Below are 19984 nucleotides of genomic sequence, written 5' to 3' on the forward strand. Positions count from 1 at the left end.
ATATATTTTCCTTATAAATCAGGAGCTTCCATTTTTTCACTTAAAGGAAACACTTCAGTTTTCCTCTTTGGCACATATAAGAATTTCCAGAATTACTACTCTTGTGTTTTGGGGCCATTCTAAAATAGATAGATAGATAGATAGATAGATAGATAGATAGATAGATAGATAGATAAAGGTCATTGAACCCAAGAACTATGATACCATGACAAATCTAGTAACTAGAACAACTACTAAATTACTAACAGGCAACTAGTGTATATAACATGGATATATTGGATAAAAGGATGATTTACACGGTGAGACAACACAGGATTTCATCATGATATTCATAATGGGCTGGATTTAAATCTCATGAATTTTTTACTTCTGGAACTTCTCATTTAATGTTTTTGGACTAAAGTCAACTGCGAATAACTAAAACTTGGAAAAGTGAAACTGTGGCAGAGAGGGAACTGAATATCAGTATCTAACATTTAACTGGTAAAATTGCCACATAATGAAAAGCTGTCAAAGAATAAAGAAAAATATAACATGATCAAACATTATGGCTGATAACACAGCCACAGACAGCACAACACATATTTTTTACATTGTCTTCCTTCTACACTTGTGGGTTTCTTCATAGTTCCAACCTTAAAAGCACAAAACCTTAACTGTGTCATTCTTTTAGTCAACATTCTGTCTTAAGCCCTTATTAAAATTCTGTATATCTTCACAGCCATCATTTGGAAAACTCTGGGTAAGAAATAATTTCATTAAATACTCTTAACATTCTGGTAAAGGCAACAAAAATTTTAAAAAATAATAATTTTTTGTCTATTATAATATATGTCTATTATAAAAATACAGAAAGCATAAAAAAGATGAAAGCATCTCATAAGACTTTCAGAAAGTACTAAAAAAAGTGATTCTTAGAACACCAAAAATTACTCTATCACACCATTGTGATTTTCTTTAAGGAATCATGAGAAAGTAATTGAAAAGTAATAATGCCCAATAGTTTGATTTTTATAGATAGCATAGAAATATACATTCTTGTCTGGGCATATTTCTTATGATCTCCATTGCCAGGAGAGATCAATTTTACTGCTTGCCTGGTGCACACACATTACTGTGCCTGGTACATACATCATTATGTAACTCATCATGGACAATATGGCTTTAACAAAACTGTACCAAGATGCCCTATCCCTCCCTTAAAGCTAAGTACTCACTCCTGCAGGTCCATGTTTGTTCTTGCAGGTACCTATGTGCAACTGGTACCAGGTCTACAATCACATTGTGTAGCAGGCACCAAAGAAACATTAAAAAGCAGTCACTATTCTCAAAAAGGTGCCACATTCATGCTCTGGATCACACACTCAACTGAACCAAAGTTAGCATGCAGAAAAATAGTTACCCCCAGGCAAGAAACAAAGGGCTGTCTTCACTTTCAAAGCCCCTGGTCAAAGTTGACACAAAATAACTACTATTAATTGTGCCACTAACTTCCCTGTACATGTGTTCTACACTTCATCTTCAAACCAACCTTACTATTATCTTCATTTGATAAATGAGGCTTTGTGACTTTCTGGTGGCCAAGTAGGTAATAAAAGTGGAAATAAGGTACAAATCCAACAAGTCTGCTCCAGTATCCATCCATAGGATCACTTTTTCTACTGTCTTCCTGCCTTATTTTTGCCTCATAACTATCTTCTAGGTTTGCCTGCATTTTTCTCCCCACTCACTATCCCCATCTGAGTCAGTGCTGTTTTTAATGGGATGATTACTGTACCTAGTAGCCTCCTGCCTTTGCCTCTTGCCTGCTACCCCCACAAAGCCATTTCAAAGACAACATGCTCTTTGAGAAATCCTAATTCAGTCATGTTCCTCCTCCTCTTAGTCTTTCAGCATCCTCCTATTACTTTCCAAGGCTGGAACAGTCTGCACCCTGCCTACTTTGCCAGTCTCATCTCTGCTGCTCCCCAACCCTCTCCTACAGCCCAGTCTCACTGTCCTCAGGGACTTGCACAGGTTATGTTCTCTTCAGCCACCAGTAACCTTATGCCTACTTAAATTTACTCCCTCCTACTATCTTTTAACTCTTAAATTGTCTTCTTTTTCATCCTTATAGAGCTCTTGCTTCATGGCTCCATTATGCAACTCAAAACAGCCAGTGATATATATGTATCAGTGCTTCAGACTCTTCCACTAAGAAATAGAAAATCAACCAGGAGGTCTATACTACTATCAAATTAACTTTTCTTCCCTTTTGACTTTTTTGTAGTCCACTAACAAAGTTTTGAGGGTTTTATATATTTTCATCATATTTTCAGAATATAGTAATGAAAAGATAGGAAGGAGACAAGAAAAAACAAAATAATAAAGGAGGGCTTTATCAGAACACCATATAAAAGTACATGTTTAGAGATTTTGTCCTTTGATTAAATTCAGTGATGGACAATATGGCTTCAACAAAACCTTCAAAAGAAGCGTGGGTCATTTTTACAATCTGCAGTAATGCTTGCTTTCCCAACACAAGGCTGCTGAGCTGGCTACTGCCAGCCTTACCTTTACTTTCTCCTACACCAGCAAGAAACTGACCGTAAATTCTGCAATCTTTGGCACTCGGAACTTCCCTTTGTTCTTCTGTTCTGGTTGATACTCTGTTCTTGTCTTCACAATCACCTGAAATGATCAACCAGTGTCAGCACATGTAAAGACGTGAAGCATCTCTCTTTTCCTTTTTTTAGTGACTAGAATTTATTATCCATCCCATAAAAGTCAGAAAATTCAAGCACAAACAAGTGAAAAAAATTCAAATTACCTATAATAATTCCAATTTTCAATAAATAAGCATGGACAATGTTGATTATACCTTCTAAAATGTTTTAAATGCATATGTTTGTATTATATATCTACTATATATGACAACATATATTCTCTTTTTATGAAACAGATTCATCTTTCATGACCTAATTTCTAATCTGTTTTTTGTCATTCAACTGTATACTTTTTTCAAGTATAGATAACTGTAGGAGTTAATTTTTACTTTTATTGTTTTTGCAGTGCCAGGGAAAGAAACTAAGACCAAGTACATTCTAGGAAAGCTTTCTAATTCTCAACTTTACTCTAAGCCTTTCATTTTGCTTTTTGGTGTAGCATATTTCACTGTATGTATGTATGTATTAAATTGAACTGTAAATGTGGAACATTTCTACAGTTTAGATCATATAAACAAGTTATGATTAACATCCTGTAGCAAAACCTTTATGCATATTCTTAATCCCAAATTTATTTGAAGACTTGGGCAAAGAAAAACATCAAAATCTATTTAATCTATTGTATAATCTGATACTTCTAAAGCTTGACTATTTTTTTGCAGAGGTGGTTAATCTCTTCCTAAGATATGCTGTCAACCTGACAAGACATCTATGGAACTCCATCCTAGTATGAAGGCAGAGCAGAAGGAAAAGAAGTCTGACATATAATCAATTGCTATCAGAAAATATCACAGTACCATGAGGAACACTGAAACTGCCTAACTGTCGTGGTCTTACCTGAAAATATGGGCAATAATCATAATCATAATTCCAATTGAATGTTTCTTTAGAAAGTTAAGTAATATGAAAACCGTTCAGATTTTTAAACCATTTATTATGTGCTAGAACTACAGAAAGCACTTCATATGCTTTACCTTCATACTAACATTTCCATTCCCCTGACAAGGAAAATGAAGGCTAGACATATCAAATTTGACCAAATTCACATAGCTAAAAGGAACAAATATTCTAAGCATGAACATTTTTAATTCCTATGGTAGCTTAAATTAACAATTTTCACTGAAAATTCCCACCACTTTTACCTAAAGACAATGTCTTCTAGTTAAGAATTTAACTAGAGTAAAAATTCTTCTAGGGAGAATGTTCTTTGAAGTTCATGAATCATGCCATTGATCCAGCATAGCTCAAGAAGGAAGGGATGAGAAAAGCTCTATCATAAAATGAATGTCTAATATGTGGAGCATACTATACTATACTTATTATACCTTACTATAATAAAAGAGGTCCAGGTATCCAACCTATACAGAACTCCATCTTTCCTTGACCTTTAGAGTCCATTTCCAGACACTCTCTTTGCAATCTCCTTTGTTAAACAACAGAAAAGAAACTTTGGCTTCTTAAATAAGAAAATTGTACAGGGAAACTCAAATGCAGACTTATGGGTAGAGAAAGATGTCCTATCCTTCTTATTTTTTCTACCTCCTGTATCAAAGAATGGGAAAGTAGAAATATACATAAAATATAGTCCTCCCACAATTCCTCATGCTATGTAAAACTTTGTCAGAACAGACAGGGAAGGTATTCTCCACGGACCTTGAAGAGTTAAACCGACATGCTGTGTCAGGGCCATATAGCAGATATCTGAGAGCAGCTTCCAGCTGACAGCCTCAAGAAACCACTTTAGACCTACAACCACAAGAAACTGAATTCTGCCAATGACTTGGGAGAGCCTGGAACAATATCCAAGTACCAGACAAAAATACAGCCCAGTCATCACTTTGATTTCGAGCTTGAGTAGAGAACTAAGCTAAACTGTTTGCCTCTAATTTACAAAAACTCTGAAGCAAAAAAACTATGTTGGCTTAAGACCAAAATTTCATGATTTGTTATATAGCAATAGAAGAGCAGATAATCTTTCCACATTGCCAAGGCGATCTCAACTACCCCTTGATTTGATCCCTTCTTGTATAGATCCTTGGAATTAGGCTAATACTGAACATTACACATAAAATATTAGGGAGTATTTCATTCTTAGAACTTTCTACCTACTCTGTTTTTTATAAACATTTTTCCCAATACTTTTCAGAAAGGTTACAACCATTTACATCATTTTGTGTAAGCTGAAAGACCCTATATTCTGGCCAACATGTGAGTCAAGAGACAGAGCTATCCTATAATCCCAGCACTTGGGGAGGCTGAGGTAGGATGATCATTGTGAGTTTAATACCAGCCTGGGCTACAAAATAAGTCCAAGCTCAGCCTGAACTGCACAGTGATACCCTGTCTCAAAAAGCCAGACAGACAGACAGACAGACAGACAGACAGACAGACAGACAGATAGATAAATAGAGATACAGAGACAAAAACTATTAATGTTGAGATGAGAGAATACATAATCTTTATAGGCAATATCATTCAACTTGCTATAAAAATAAACATTGTGAGGCTGCCTCCCCAGTATCATTTTGCTTCTTCAATCAAAAGCTTTCTATAATTCCTTTCAGGATTTCATACCCAGCAGCCACATGGTTTGGTGAGAACCACTTTTTCATTCAGGACAAAGATAGGGAACATGATCCTATCAAGCACACCATTGAACTGGCTCATAGAGTGGCACATCACCTAATTTGAACCAATGATATTTGAAGTGGTATTAACTAAAGACTGGAGGAAAATTCTTCTTTGGTCTTCATTTGTATCCTTCAGAATGTACCTTTCCTCTGGATAGTATGGTAAAGATGTGAGTTCTGGAACTGCTATAGCAACCATTGCACCTGTGAGAGAACTGCTGTAGCAATTGTTGCTCCTGTGAAGAGGAGAGTGAGGGAAGTACACAAAGGAGGGTAAAGCTAAGAGAAACCCATAGAATGGAGATGGGTCCAGATGACATCCTGCCTTCTGGATCACATTTTGCCTGAAACTAGACCAATGCTGAACTCTGCAGTTATGGGGATAAATATATATTCTTTGGGCTTTGACCAATTTGAGTTAGTTTTTCTGTTACTTGGGGCTAAAAGCTTTCTATCTGATGAATGTTCCAAGAAAATGAACTGAAAATCTATTAGAATTCAGTAAGATAGCCAAATTCTAAATAAGCATATCAAAATCAATAGATTTAATAGGTATCAGCAAAAAAGCCAGCTCAAAAAAAAATAGAATAGATCCACCAAAAGATACATACAAAAAGGTTCATAGTGCTTTTGTTCATAATAACCCCAAACCAAGAACAACTCATGTGAAGAACCACCTGGACAGCTCTCATTAAAAGAAGACCATTTGTCTCACTGTTGGCTAAACCTGGCCCTAATTCCATGTACTGATATGTACAGAGCTAGATGGGATAATACTTTAGTCCCTCAATTGACTCTAAGCAATGCAAATGGGTCTATCTGAAGCACTGATGTTTAGCCTTTGAAATGATGGTATAGGTGAGTGACGCCCCACCTATAACTTCCTACTGTTAAGCATGGGGTAGGCTGCACTGTCCACTGAGACTGAGAGCCCCCCGTGAGGTCTCAGGGTAGAGGGGGCCAGGCATGACTGCAGGGGATCTGACCAAATTTCAAGATACTTCCCCAAACTGTGTTATGTAGATTCCTCCAGACTTAGAGGCTGCCTGTTACTGGAACCCAGTACTTTTTCTGCATTCCTGTCTGCATACTACAGAGTTGCTACTGTGTCTCCTACCTGGCCCAGCTCATATCACTCACATACTTCCCACCATTCTCACAATCACTCAACCCTAAGCCACTTTCCTCTTCACAAATTAATAAAACCTGGGTTGGACTCTTGGTTGTGGTCTCTGTTCTGGTCAGACAATGCTCAGACTGGACTAAGGATCCCCTTGCCTACCCATAACTGCAGATATGTATGAATCTATTCTTACTGTGGTTTGCACTGGAAGTGGCATTTTCTCTCTAAATACCATTTAAATTGGAATTTTCTCACTAGAATTCCAATAAGCTTCCCTGGGATCACCAATGTGGCTCCTCTGGAGCCAACTCTCTCTAAACTCAAATGCCCATTAATAGGAGAATAGGTATATTGTGGTTCGTTCATAAAATAAGAATGTTATACATCCATCTTCTATATACATAGATGAATCTCAAAGACATTACATTAAATCAGACACAAAGAGTTTTATACACACTGTAATTTCACTTCAGCTTTAAATATCAGCTTTCATATATTATTTAAGTATATACCACTCACCAATTGCAGTAATGTGGTTAGAGGCTGCTAAATATAGCAGAGTTAGGGTCATACCTCTCTATTTAAATTGATATTCTGTTTTACTCTAAACTCCTGTGAGGCACTGCTCATGTTCTGGGTGACTGTCTAATAAAAATAATTCTTTTAGCTTCATTGCCTCACTGTGGAAACCACAGAGCTCAGTCTAAAAGACAGGTGCCTAACAATATCATGTGAGTCCTCATCAACTGCTCTTCCTTTGTTAGCTAAGTCAATTTTTTTCCAAAAGCAACTCAGAACAATGTTCCTTGGGGAAGTCTGAGACCAGAGCCAACAGCATCCCTAACTTGGTCCTATCTGAGCCTCAAAGAGATGAGGGCCTAGAAAACAGGGGTTCTGCAAGAAGGCAGATGGGGCAGAAGATGCTATGGAACCCACCCTCAAAGAGAAAACTGGCAGATGCCTCCTAGACTGAGCTTGGCACAAAAGCAACTCAGGCTTCCATATAATAATATTTCACTTTCACCTTTAAGGAACTGTGAGTGCTTTAGAACTCACCTCTATTTCAGGAGATCTTGTTCTATTTTCTTGAAACAAGTAAGCAGTGTTCTGCTCTTTGTCATCTTTAACCTCTCAGAGCTACAAATGGTTTCTGACTTATGATGGCTTGACTATTTGTGAAATTTTACAATGGTATGAAAGTGATGCACACATTCACTAGAAATTAGTGAATTTCACTTCCAATTTTCATCTTTTCCAGGATACAGACATGCATTATGTTGCTCTCTTCCCCTATGCTGGACAATGGCAGCAATAAACTACAACTCCCAGTCAACCATGTAATCTGAGGGCAAATGGATGCTCAACAATGTGCTGTGTTATTAAGTTACAGTCAGTAGGCTAAGGAGACATGCATTCCTGACCTCTCATATTGTCAACTTACAATGGGTTTATCTGAGCATAACCCTATTATAAGGTAAAAAGCACCTGTATTTGACAGACTTGTTCTCACCTCCTCAACATTCTCTTCGCTTGGGACCATTAGTGATCTTTCTCCTGGTTTCTTCCTACCATACTGACTAGCTCTCCTCAGTTTCCTCTTCAAGCTCCTCCTCTTCCATACAACTTTTCAATGATGGAGTTTTTCAAGGATAGATCACAGCTACTCTCCTTTCCTTCTTCAGGGCTGCTTTCAGTGTCCTTACCTACTCCCATCATTGTGAAGTCTATCATTTATTTTTATGATTCTCAAATTTATCTTTCCATTTAGATCTCATTCAAAACTTAGTTTTACCTTACTGGACATTTGTCCTTGGATCTACACAATTACATTATTCATGGCTGTAGTCCACCTCTTAGACTTTGACACATTTTCCCCAACTACTTTGCTTTCAACATTTTCATGCCTATAGAATCACACCAGCTTGGAAAAGAACAGCACTGTCCAGACCTTCCTTCTTATCAAATCAAACACAGCAATGTTTCATGATCCTTCCTTTTTTTCAGTTCCCAAATCTATCCCATGATTCCACCCATTATAGTTCCAACTTGCTTAACTATTTCTCTTAAATGGACCCATTTGCCTGAAAGACTATACTCTCTTCCCTAATTCAGAGCTCACTTACTTTTCTGTGAGCTTTGGCTCTTAGCCAGCCTCCTCATTTCCCCAAACTCAAAGGAAAGATTTTCTCAAAAGAGAAATATACACCAGCAAACCTTTAGCAGTCAGAAGGCTGGTACCTGGGGAAAAACCCAAAGAGGCAGCTTTAAGAGGCTAAAGAATAGGGCAATGAAGTCAAGGATGACAGAGATGAAGCTGTAAAGACTAACAGACCTTGAGGACAGTGAGAAAATAAAGAATGATAAACCAAAAGATGATTTTCCAGGTGTGCTTTACACTAAGAGGAGAAGCCCCAGCTGCAATGGAGATACACTGGAGTAGGAAGAGAGAGAACAGTGATGATACAATAGTATAATGTTTCAGAAAACAATCTGTTATTAAGAGTTGCAACAACAAAAAAAGTTGTAACAAGCTTGTTGTGCTGTTCCTTTGCAGTGGAAACACAAACATTTCTTATGTAAAAGATACATTATCTTTTAGTACTATGAAGGGGAAAGGACAAGAAATGTTAGCAAATCATTATTATTCTTTGGAGGAATAAGCTTATATAAAATGAAGAGAGATAGAGACAGAGAGAGAGGGAGAAGAAGAGGGAAAGAGAGAGGGAGAGGGAGAAAGAAACGGAGAGGGAGAAGAAGAGGGAGAGGGAGAGATTGCAGAGTCTATTATGTAAATTATTTTTCTGCAATTTGAAAAAAAGGATCAAAACAGAACCTTGAGCTCTTGGATAGAAGGAGAAGAAATTGAAGCAGAAAAAAACTATTTCTAATCTTTTTGTAATTAAAGTTAAGAGTTTCAGAATTATACCTCCAAATTTTCAAATATTATTGTGGATATGCCAAATTAGCAACTTTGTTTGCTTTTCATGTTTATACTTTGGTCCCCTATTGTTTAGCAGCTAATATCAGGAACATAATTTAACATAATTGACATTTTGAAAATGGAATAAATTATTCATCCCAAAAGGACCCCTCAGTCTTTCTATAATTCCTCCTTCACTGGTAAGGCCAGATAATACATGGTGGTTCAGATAGCACAAAGTACATATCATAAAATTTTAAAATACTACTTCCCAGGATTATCAATAATGAAGCGATTCCCACATAGAGAGGTCCAAGGATTGGCAGGAACAATAAATAAAAGTGCAGAAGTGCTGACAAGGAGCAAGATTGTATTTTTATAAGTTAGACTTGCACAGGCCAAAAATAGACCTATGCCATACCTTCAGCTCATCTCTGTAAGAAAGAGAGAAGTTGGCTAGGACCATGAGCTGTTGCCTGACGAGAATCTGCTTATATGCCAAACTCTATGTTAAGTACTCTACAAAAGAGCATCCATTTTATTCTCATAATTCTCTTGACCATATGTTCTTTTATTTATTTATTTATTTATTTATTTATTTATTTATGTATTTATTGGCAGAACTGTGGATTCAACTCAGGCCTTTATGCTTGCCAGGCAATGTTTATTCTACTGAGCCATTTCCCCAGCCCTGACCACATTTTCTTTAGTCCTCATGTTTCTCCCCCAAATTTCTATTATTATTTACTATTTTCATGAAGAAAGTTAGCTCTAGAAGGTCTAGTCATTTTTTTAATGATCAAATGACTAGTGAATGGCTAAGACAGTATTCAGCCTCATGATTATGCTCTTTCCTATAAATATATATATATATATATATATATATGTATATTAAATCTTTTATGTATTTGGTACAGGGTCTCACTACACAGCTCAGACTCATAGTAATCCTCCTGTCTCAGCCTCCCCAGTACTGGGATTACAGGCATGTGCCATCATGCCTGGTTTCGGTAGCCAGCTCAGCTCAGTGCGGGGCTGACATGGCATGCGGTACCAGATTTGGAACCTGGGTCCTTGCACTTGCCAGGCAGGTGCTTAGACCACCAAGCTATCTCCCCAGCCCCAAAGCATGTTTTTTTAAGGCACCTACTATGTCCTTGGCACTATACCAAAAACACAATTTTCTACATCTCAGCAAACTGGCACTCACTGTACAATGAATGGGTATTTATCTACATTTTACAGATTAGGAGCCTGAGTCTGAGAGAATAAGTGACTGCACACCCTCACACGGTCACTGTGAGGCAGAGACAACACTTGAACCTAATCTCATATTCAGGCGCTACCTCACACACTATTCCTATGCAAACTGGGATATGGTAGATACCAATCAAATAGCACTGAATTAACAAATAAATGAATCAATCAATTGATGAATAAGTGAATATATCTCACCTCTAAAGAAAGAGAAGTTAAAGTTGCCCAGATGCAACCTGAGTCCTCATTTGGAAACTTACCCTATTTGCTTCCCTCCACCTCACCCCACACTTTTTCCAAGTTGAGTCTTACCCTGGCCCTGGGAGCTTGGTATGAAGTAGAAATACAGTTAAAATATCAGAAAAATCAGTGCTCAAAGCAGTATGGTCCAATTTCATAATCCATACAAGGAGGAAATGGAGCCCAAAGAAAGGATTTGGCACAGGGCAATAGTGAGACTCAATCAGAAACAAGTCTCTAAGATGCACATGGTTGAATGTTAGTTGGCTCTTTCCATGAGTTCAAGTCTTTTTTTCCTTGCTTGGCTTTGTTTTCTCACAGATAAAACTGAAGTTTTCCCAGGAGGGTCTCAAATAAAACGTCTAAACCAAAAAATATGGCTGTTCAATGCTTTGGCAATGCAAACTACGGGGCAAGATGAGAGATACTGTGTGACCCTCCATGGGACAAAGGCCCCAGGCACTTTATAGATCATCTCTCTTTGCCCCCTGGGGTCAGACTCCCTGCTTTCCAGGAATAGGAGACCTGATTATGGAACTGAGTTGATGAGAAAAATCATGTTAATCACCACAGTAATGATGATAGTTTTGCATTAAGCATTTACTATGAGCTGGACATTATGATAAACATTTAGCATATATTGTTCTCATTTCATCCTAACAACAATCTATAGAAGAACATATCATCGTCAAGAGGAAACAGGGTCATGTGGCAAGGAGGTGGTAGTTAATGTTTGAGTTCAGATTGGGCAATGGCTCTCTCCAGAGTATACTTTTAAATCAGTCCTTCCAGATCATCTTACTATCCATGTAACAGGAATGAATTTTTAATTAAAAATTAGATGCCTGATCATTATTAAAAGGGCAAAATTTATATTTTAAAGGTCTAAAAATGGACGCCATTTACCCCACCCTTGTTTCCTAAACATTTAATAGTTTATTTTATGACCTTTCAAAATTGCTTTCTGCAGTATAAGAATAAAACACATGCATAATGTCCTCCAATAATCCATGATTTTACATCTGACAAGATTTGTGTAGATACCACTATATAATGTATAAATGTATCAAAATATCATGTTGTACCCTACAAATATGTACAATAATGTGTCAATATAAAACAATGAAAAACAAAACATGTATTTCCACCCCATTTGGAGTTGTGTTAATTGAACAGTGTGCCTTGTGCTTCTTTGTACATTGGAGCAGGCAGCTTTGTATCTTTCTTATAATCACTGCTTAATAATTCAATCCATGCATCAAAGTTTACTTAACCAGTCCTTTCTCATGCAATAGTTCAAACTGTTCCCTTTTTCTGTTTTTGCTTTTGTTTTGTAATACCTGTAGATCTTTGAATTCTTGAAAAAATTTTATCCAAAGAAAATCTTCCTACCAGTGGAAAACATCAGTAAAATAAGTTTAAAGCTTACAAACAATGTGAAAATAGTCCTTGAAAAATGTTGCATCGAATTATATAACCTGATTTGTATTGAGGTCAGATTTGTTCCCAGCATTCATTGTCAGTGCTAGGTAGCATTTTAATTTTTTTTTAATGATCTGAGTGAAAATTACATTGTCTAAAATTATGGTTTGTAAATTACAGAGATTTGTTGATGTGCTTATTTATCATTTTATATTTATTTGTAGGAACTGCTTAATTAGTGCCTTTGCCCCCTGTGGACCGTTTTATAACCTATGTGCTGGGAATCTGTGAAAAACAGGACTTTATAGGCCTGGACTCTGCCAAGTGCATTTCTATTGCTCCCTGAGAAAAGCCTGACATTTCTCTACTCCCATGTCTCAGGGAGAAAAGAAGTCATATGAGGAGCCAAGAAGGCACACCAGTCTCCGTGACAGAAACAACATCCTTTCTGCCCAATATCTTTCAGATCTTCCCTCTGTAGCATCAACCCCCAGATCCAGATCCCTATCCTTGAGACTTACTTAGTCTTTTATTCTTAGTGTATTTTATCTTTTTAAAATTCCCTTCCAACCCTGCCATTTTAGGCTACATATTCAGGGTGTTCAGTAAAAAAGGAAACTGTACCACTGAGCTCTCTCCATGTGCCAGGTCCATTAGACAATTTTCACATTATTTCCTTGACAGTAACCCTGTTAGGCAGATACATTCATTTTACAGTTGAAAAAAATAAAAACAAAATGAAGTCCAAAGAGGCCAAGTGAACTGCCAAAACCATAAAGTAAGTAAATAGCTTAGCTGAGGTCTCCAGGACTACAAAGTGCACATGATCTACCAGGCAAATCTGAAGCAATAAATGGTGTTTAAATTTCTACATTCCTATTATCCCAATCTAGGTAAACTAAGCTCCTCCAGGACTCAAAAAGACTTAATAATCACAAGAAAAGAAGCATTTTTTCCAAAGGCTGGTAGCTGGCCTGCCACATACACAATTCACCTGGCTCACTGCCAAGGAAGTTGTACTATCTGTGGTTTCTTTCTGCAGACCTGCCACCCATCAATTAGCACCTAAGCACACCTGCATATGGTTCATGGCTGTAGTGTCTTCTCTTGGTATGTCTTAGAACAGCAAGTAACCTCTTTGAGCCTGCTTCTGCTTTATAGAGATAATGGTAGTTGTGGAGATAGCTGAGTTGGTGTGGTTACTCAGATAAACTAAGCATCAAGGCTCCAAAGACATGCCTCAGAATTTGATGTCTAACATCAAATTGCTGTCCTAGCTTCTTCCATGCTTTCTCCTGTGCTCTGGAAAGTCGCTTAACTGCTTACTTCTCAGCCTATTTCTCCATATATCAAATGCAGAAAATAAGGCCCGTTTTAACTAAACAAGGAAAAGGAAGACTCATTCAGCCAGTTTTTCTCACTGCCCATTTCATGTCAGGACTAAAGCTACTGAGATGATACAGAACTAGGGACCTCAGACCTAGTAGAAAGTGGAGCAGAGAGACCAAATTTTCCTCACAGTCTTTACAGCATCAAAAAATCCAAACAAGTTCCCAATTCTACTGATCTACTCCCAGTCACCATCACTTCACTCACATAGCAGTGGCCTTCTAGCTGGTATCATTCCTTTTGCACTTTTCTTCCAGTATTTGTGGGGTAACTTTCAGAAAGACTCACTTCTATTTTAGGAATAAATGCTCTTATGCTATATAGGAATAATTGGAATAAAGGAGGAAGAGGAACCTTAAAGACCAAGCGTAAGACTGAGTCTGTCTGTCCCATTTCCCCTTGGGTGGCCCAGAACAGCCGAAATACTCTATAAAATAAGACAGATCCTTCTACTCTCCTGCTGTATGTCCCCTCCAAAAAAAGTACACCAGACCACACATGATTTGCATCTACCTCACCTCACTTCCTTAGTCTCTCATCTTCTCTCAGCATCCCCAGCCAATCTGGCTTGCTGATTGTTCCTTTACCCTTCTTGGTGCATGTCTGCCCTCACTCGCCTTACCAGGTCTAAGCCAGGTATGTTTCTTCAGAAACATCTCCCTGACCATCTTCTCATCAGAATTAGATGCTCCTAAGTTTTATCCTCTCAGATCACAGCACCTTTGTTTTCCCAACAGCACTTCTGATAATTTGTCTCTATGCGGTCCTATTTACATGACACTTATTTGAAGCCTCTCTTCCCCTATGGACATGGAACTCTAGGAAGTCAGTGGCCATGTTGTCTTTTTATGAGTGTACAGCACAGCTATTGGTGCACAGAAAGTACTCAAAAAATTAGAAAGAAGGAAGGAAGGAAGGAAGGAAGGAAGGAAGGAAGGAAGGAAGGAAGGAGAGAGACAGAAAGGGAAAGGGAAAGGGAAGGTATGGAGGAAAGGAAGGAAGGAAGATTCCAGTATGATAAATATTACTATGGCTATACTCGTGGGTGTAAAAAGTAATGTCCAAACTGAGTTTTGGAAAATGAGTAATGTCTTATCAGATAAGCAAAGGCTAAGAAGGCATGTTCAAGGAGAATGAGGCGGAAAAATCTCTCAGCATGTAGAAAACTACAGGGAAGGGCTTTTCAACCTTAGCACACTTGACATTTGGGTAAAATAATTCTTTGGATGACAGGGCATGTACATCAGATGATATTTAGCAGCATTCTTAGCCTTTACTCACTAGATGTCAGTAGAATTACCCCTCCACTTGTGATGATGAAAAATGCCTCCAGGCATTGCTAATTGTCTCACTAAAAGTCAAAATTCACCCCTTATTGAAAACTGCTGCTCTACCTCCTGGTATTCAAGGGACAATGTAAAAATAGAAGAAAGGAAGTCAGTAGCTAAACAATGTAGGACATAGAATAAGGTAAAGGCCTGAGGATGGTACCATGTGGGAAGGAAGGACTGCTTGCAAAGGTTTCCATGGGAGGGGACTGGTCACAACTCTGTGGAGTCTCAGGAGCATTGAGGAGAGTAAATTGAAGATAGCAGAGGCAGGTAACCACCCCAAGGCTGGCCACCTCCTCTTCCAAGGTAGCAACCAATATTTCTAGCACTAGAAAGCAAAGAAATATGGAGGTGCTGACATTCTTCCTTGGAAACCGCCACCAGGGCCCCACTTACAGGTATAGAAGTCTATCTGGGACAGAGTTCAAGAAGGCCTAGACAAGAAAGAGGGAGCATAAAATTTGAGGAAACATTCTCCCAGGGTGGGAGATTTCTTAGCACTGAAACTAGAAAGATGCAAAATAAAAAGTTAGGATGTCAGGAACACTGAGCTTGGCTGTTTTACCCCCTGTCTGTGGAGTGAGGTTAGGTCACTCCATTGACCAGAGCCTTGTTTTCCTCATCAGTGAGATGGATGCCCTAAAGCTCACCTCACACACTTAAGGGAGAAAATTCAAAGCACACTATGGGTTAGAGACTCAGTTAGAGCTAAAGACTAAGTCTGTAAATTCTCAGCAAGCTTACCTCCCATTCCTGCTGATATGGACGTTCTGGATGAAACAACATTGCCAAGTTCTATAACCAATGCTTTGCCTTGGAAGTTACATTACTGCTCTGTGTCTGAGCTTCTTTAAAATTTGAATTATGGAAAGTCATAAATCTTTTGTTGGATTCTATTAGCTACTGAAAGAATGAAAGATATATATATATATATATATATGCCTCAGGACAGCTTCTAACATTTAGGAAGCACATGAAAAATGGCAACAACTATTGTTCTTTCAAGGGCAATTTTATACAGGACATTTTATAAATGAAGCCACATCTGCTTTATTCTGACTGTTGTAAAGTAGGTGTTAACCTCCTCACTTCATAGAAGAGGAAACTGAGATCCACTTTATAGAAAGTTTATTTTTCTATAAACATCTGAGTCTATAATGTGCCCTTGTAGCAAAGCATCCAATTAGGAATATGGAGTCAAACCAGGACCAAAGAATTGCTTAGGATGCATGTTTCTTTTTCTACCCAAGCAGGTCCTACCACAGGTTCTACCATAGAATTAAGACATGTAGGATTCACATTTTGGTTGATTTTCTGGCACTGCTGACCAGATGCTGAGTAAATGTTGGTTAGTCTCTTCATTCAAAGAGAAAAGAAATCCCAAAGGGATAGAAAGAGTAAGAGGAAAGAGATTACAGTAATCTTCTCTACTAGTAGGTGTATGGATGGTAGGGAGCAAGGTAACCTCATCACAGTCCCTTTTCACAACACTCAGGTCTGCAAAGCTGTAGCTGTTGATTGCACAGAACCTCAAGACATATCTCCCCTTTTCCTATCTAGTTTCCTCTTATACGTAGATTCAAATTGAAGCACTTCCATCTACTCTTTCTGATAACTTGGATAATTCACCAAATTTTAATCTATACATATGAATTTATATGTATAGATTAAAATCTAGAAGATATATCTAGATGATATCACCCATTTAAAACAATGGTTTTCAACTCTGACTGCACATAGGAGTTACTTGGGAAAATACTATTAATACTGACACCCAGCCCTCACTGTAGCCATTATGGTAAAATTCTGAGATATGGCTCAAGATATCAGGAGCTTAAAATCTTTCACATTATTCTATTATGTAATCAAAAATCTGTTTGACATGCATGTAACAAGTACTCAGTACTATCTCTTCACATTTCTTTAGTTTTAACTGCCAGTTCAAAGTTTATTTTTTAAAGGTTTATCAGTTTCTCAAGATTGCTCTAGAATTCTTTATTTCTGCAACCCCACCCTTGAAAATTCTCATTTTGATAACCTCTGCACTTTCAAAACAAATGACTCAATCTCCAACCAATCAGACAGGCTCTTTATCTAGCTTTGGTTCCTCTTCTGTTGATTGGATGGAGCCAATTGGTTAAGACACACAATGCCTTTGTAGACATGCCAATGAGAAAACCAAACAGATGGAATGATCCATTGTTCACTGTTCAGCCAGGGAACTCCATCATTTACCTCCAAATCTCTCCTCATGGCATGCATAAGCTCATATTACAAAATAGCCAGTTCTGTCAGGTGGATCCTAAATGACAGTATTTCTTACACCTATGTACATGGTACAACACCCTCAACACCAGCCTTTGTATGAATGCCACCTCTATTCTTCATGGACTACTCCCATGTCAGGAGATGTGCCATCAGCCAGTCACTCATTCCCAGCCACGCCTCCCCCAAAGACACTCTACTCCACTCACGCTGCTCCCCAAAAGCTCCCCATGTGTGCATATGTATACACTCTGACTTAAATGTATTTTCCTTTCATGGTCTGCTTGGAAGGTTTTTAGTCACCTTTAAGAACCCAGTTCAGCTGTTCCCCTCTACAGTTTATCTAACTTATCTTCCTAATTCTATCCCCAAATCACCCTCATCCCACCCTGACAGAATTTAGCTGTTTCCATGCATATACTCTCACACTCTTTGTAGCAATTACCATGATGCATTACATTTACTTGTCATACTGAGTAAGGATTTCCTATTTTTTTTTCTTCTTATAACCAACTCCTAGTATAGGGATAAGATCTGAACAGGTCCAAACTAAATGTTTGTTGGACTAAATCCAATTCTCTGTCCCGAATCTACACCAGTGAATTTTTGAAACACCTCCCAAAAATAATCAAGACAGGCTTTTCTCTGTCACCATCTAGGAGCTTATTTGTATTCATCTGCTGTGATAAAACTTTAACAAGGAAAGGTTAATTTGCTCACCAATGTATGCAGATATGAGCTAAAAATGAACATCATAAATCTAAAATAGCACAAGAGCTGTCTTGTGTCTGGAAACAATAATTACATTTTACAAGAAAGGAAGTATATGTGCCTGATTACGGAATGAAAGGATTTAAGGTAGTATTTTTTGCTGGCTTATTTCCTTGAATGGAGGATTCTGAGAGGCTGACGAGAGGAAGAATACTTGATTTACCTTCTCTGGAGCAGGCAGCTGTAAGTGATTAACCTCCAAGGGGGTGATGAGAGGAACGGTCTGGAAGCCATCCTCAACCGAAGGCGGCTTAGTTCCCTTCTCATTGGGGTTACTGTTCAGCTTCACCATCCTTATGCCTTTCTTTCCAGACCTAAGGCAAGCAGTGGGATTCTGGTTATAGTAGTAGGTGAGGCAAGAAAGGGGAAAGCTGATGATAGAGAAAATAATGCTATCCTCAACAGCTACACTTGGGTGGCTTTCAATATAATGTTCAGTAATTGATCTTCTGCTAGATTTCCTGACATGATTCCCATTGTCCAGTAAAACTTCTTTAATCATCAGAACATGCCACCTGACCACTAGGTTCCTCAGCCCTTAAATAGGTGGAACGAAGGAAAATCCCAGACTTACATTAAAAATGCAAGCTCAAAAATACCCAACACACTACAACTAAAGTGTTCATATAATCCCAGCAGAAAGTGTAATCTTAGTGCAAAATGAAATCCTCCAGTTTGATAAATTTCACTTCACCATCCGGTTTGTTATTTTATTATATTGATTTTTCTTCACCAATCCCCCAAAAGCAAAATAAATGCCTGCAATATCTCTCAGGGTACTATTTTACATCATATGTAGATTGTACATCAGTTAAATTTCATAAAACAAAACCAAAAATATGGGGGAGGGAGACTAACATCAGCCCAATCCTGTTATTCAGCTATGGAATTCCTCCATTTCCTGAATAGCGAAGGGCCATTTTTTTGTTTTTGTTGTTCCAAGGAAAGTTAGCAGCCTCTGTATTGCAAGATTGCCAACTAAATAAACAATTCACATTTTTTCTTCTCCAGCTTCCTTGGAAGTCAAACAGTGTTTCCACCCTACCTTTAAAACCCAGAATAACTGAATTTCTCTCATCAAGCCTGCTAATGGAACGTTATTAGACAAAACAGGGTTGTTGTGCGGAAATCGGGGGTGGTAAGGATTTAAAAGATAGTGGAGAATGATTACAACAGAAACAAATGGCTACTTACTGTGTTGCACTCTTAGGGGTCAGAGCAGATTCAAGCCAATTTGAAGAGGAGGATAAGCAGGAATCCTCCCTCCTGCAGCCCCGAGCTTGTGGTGCTGAAAGGACAGCGCCTTGCCTGTGTCGGGATCTGGAGCTTCTGAGAGCGAGGCACCAGAGAGAGATGAAGATCTCCTCGCAGCTGCTTGCTCGCTGGCTCGCTCGCGCCCCCTCCCACCGGGAAACAGACTCCACACCATCTGTCATCTGGCACCACCTGCTGTTTCTCATGCATGGCCACAACCACTACACGGTACAAAATGGTCTCAAGAACTCAAGAAGGTGGGAGGGAGTCTGGCCACATATATATACATATATATATATATATATATATATATATATGTACACTTTTTTAAAATAATGCACATTACATATATAGAAAACAACTTTTGAGATGAGAAAACTGAAAACACAGGTTCGCTTTTAGAAAAGGTAATCATCTAAAAGCTTCCTGAACAATATTATGAAACATAGAAACAGAATGGCTCAAGAGCTGCTATAGTCTAACTTACAGTCAGCAGAGAAAGAAAACCAATATTTATTGTATATTCACAATGAAGTAAGTACTTTTCCAGGATGAAAGAGGCTCAGGCTATCTCCTTCATTTGCAAAAGGTGGCTTCTAATAGTATCTACATGATGAGGTTAGTGTGAGGTATAAATGAGATACCATAGGGAGAAATAATTAGCACAAGAAGAGCAA

At 38.2% G+C, this 19984-nt stretch overlaps 1 protein-coding gene across 1 annotated transcript in view; it reads right to left on the reverse strand.

Annotated features, from left to right (window-relative positions):
* Nsg2 (neuronal vesicle trafficking associated 2) overlaps positions 1-19362 on the reverse strand; it is an 85199-nt gene extending 65837 nt beyond the window's left edge. The window contains exons 1-3 of the mRNA XM_004644826.1: positions 19248-19362; positions 18217-18367; positions 2587-2670 (exon numbers count right to left, since the gene is read on the reverse strand). Coding sequence (XP_004644883.1) covers positions 2587-2670; positions 18217-18345 — 213 coding nt within the window. The 5' untranslated portion in view covers positions 18346-18367; positions 19248-19362. The remainder of the gene's footprint in view (positions 1-2586; positions 2671-18216; positions 18368-19247) is intronic.
* Positions 19363-19984: the final 622 nt, after the last annotated feature.

Source organism: Octodon degus, unplaced genomic scaffold (assembly GCF_000260255.1).
Source record: "Octodon degus isolate 3935 unplaced genomic scaffold, OctDeg1.0 scaffold00212, whole genome shotgun sequence".
Classification (NCBI taxonomy): Eukaryota; Metazoa; Chordata; class Mammalia; order Rodentia; family Octodontidae; genus Octodon; species Octodon degus.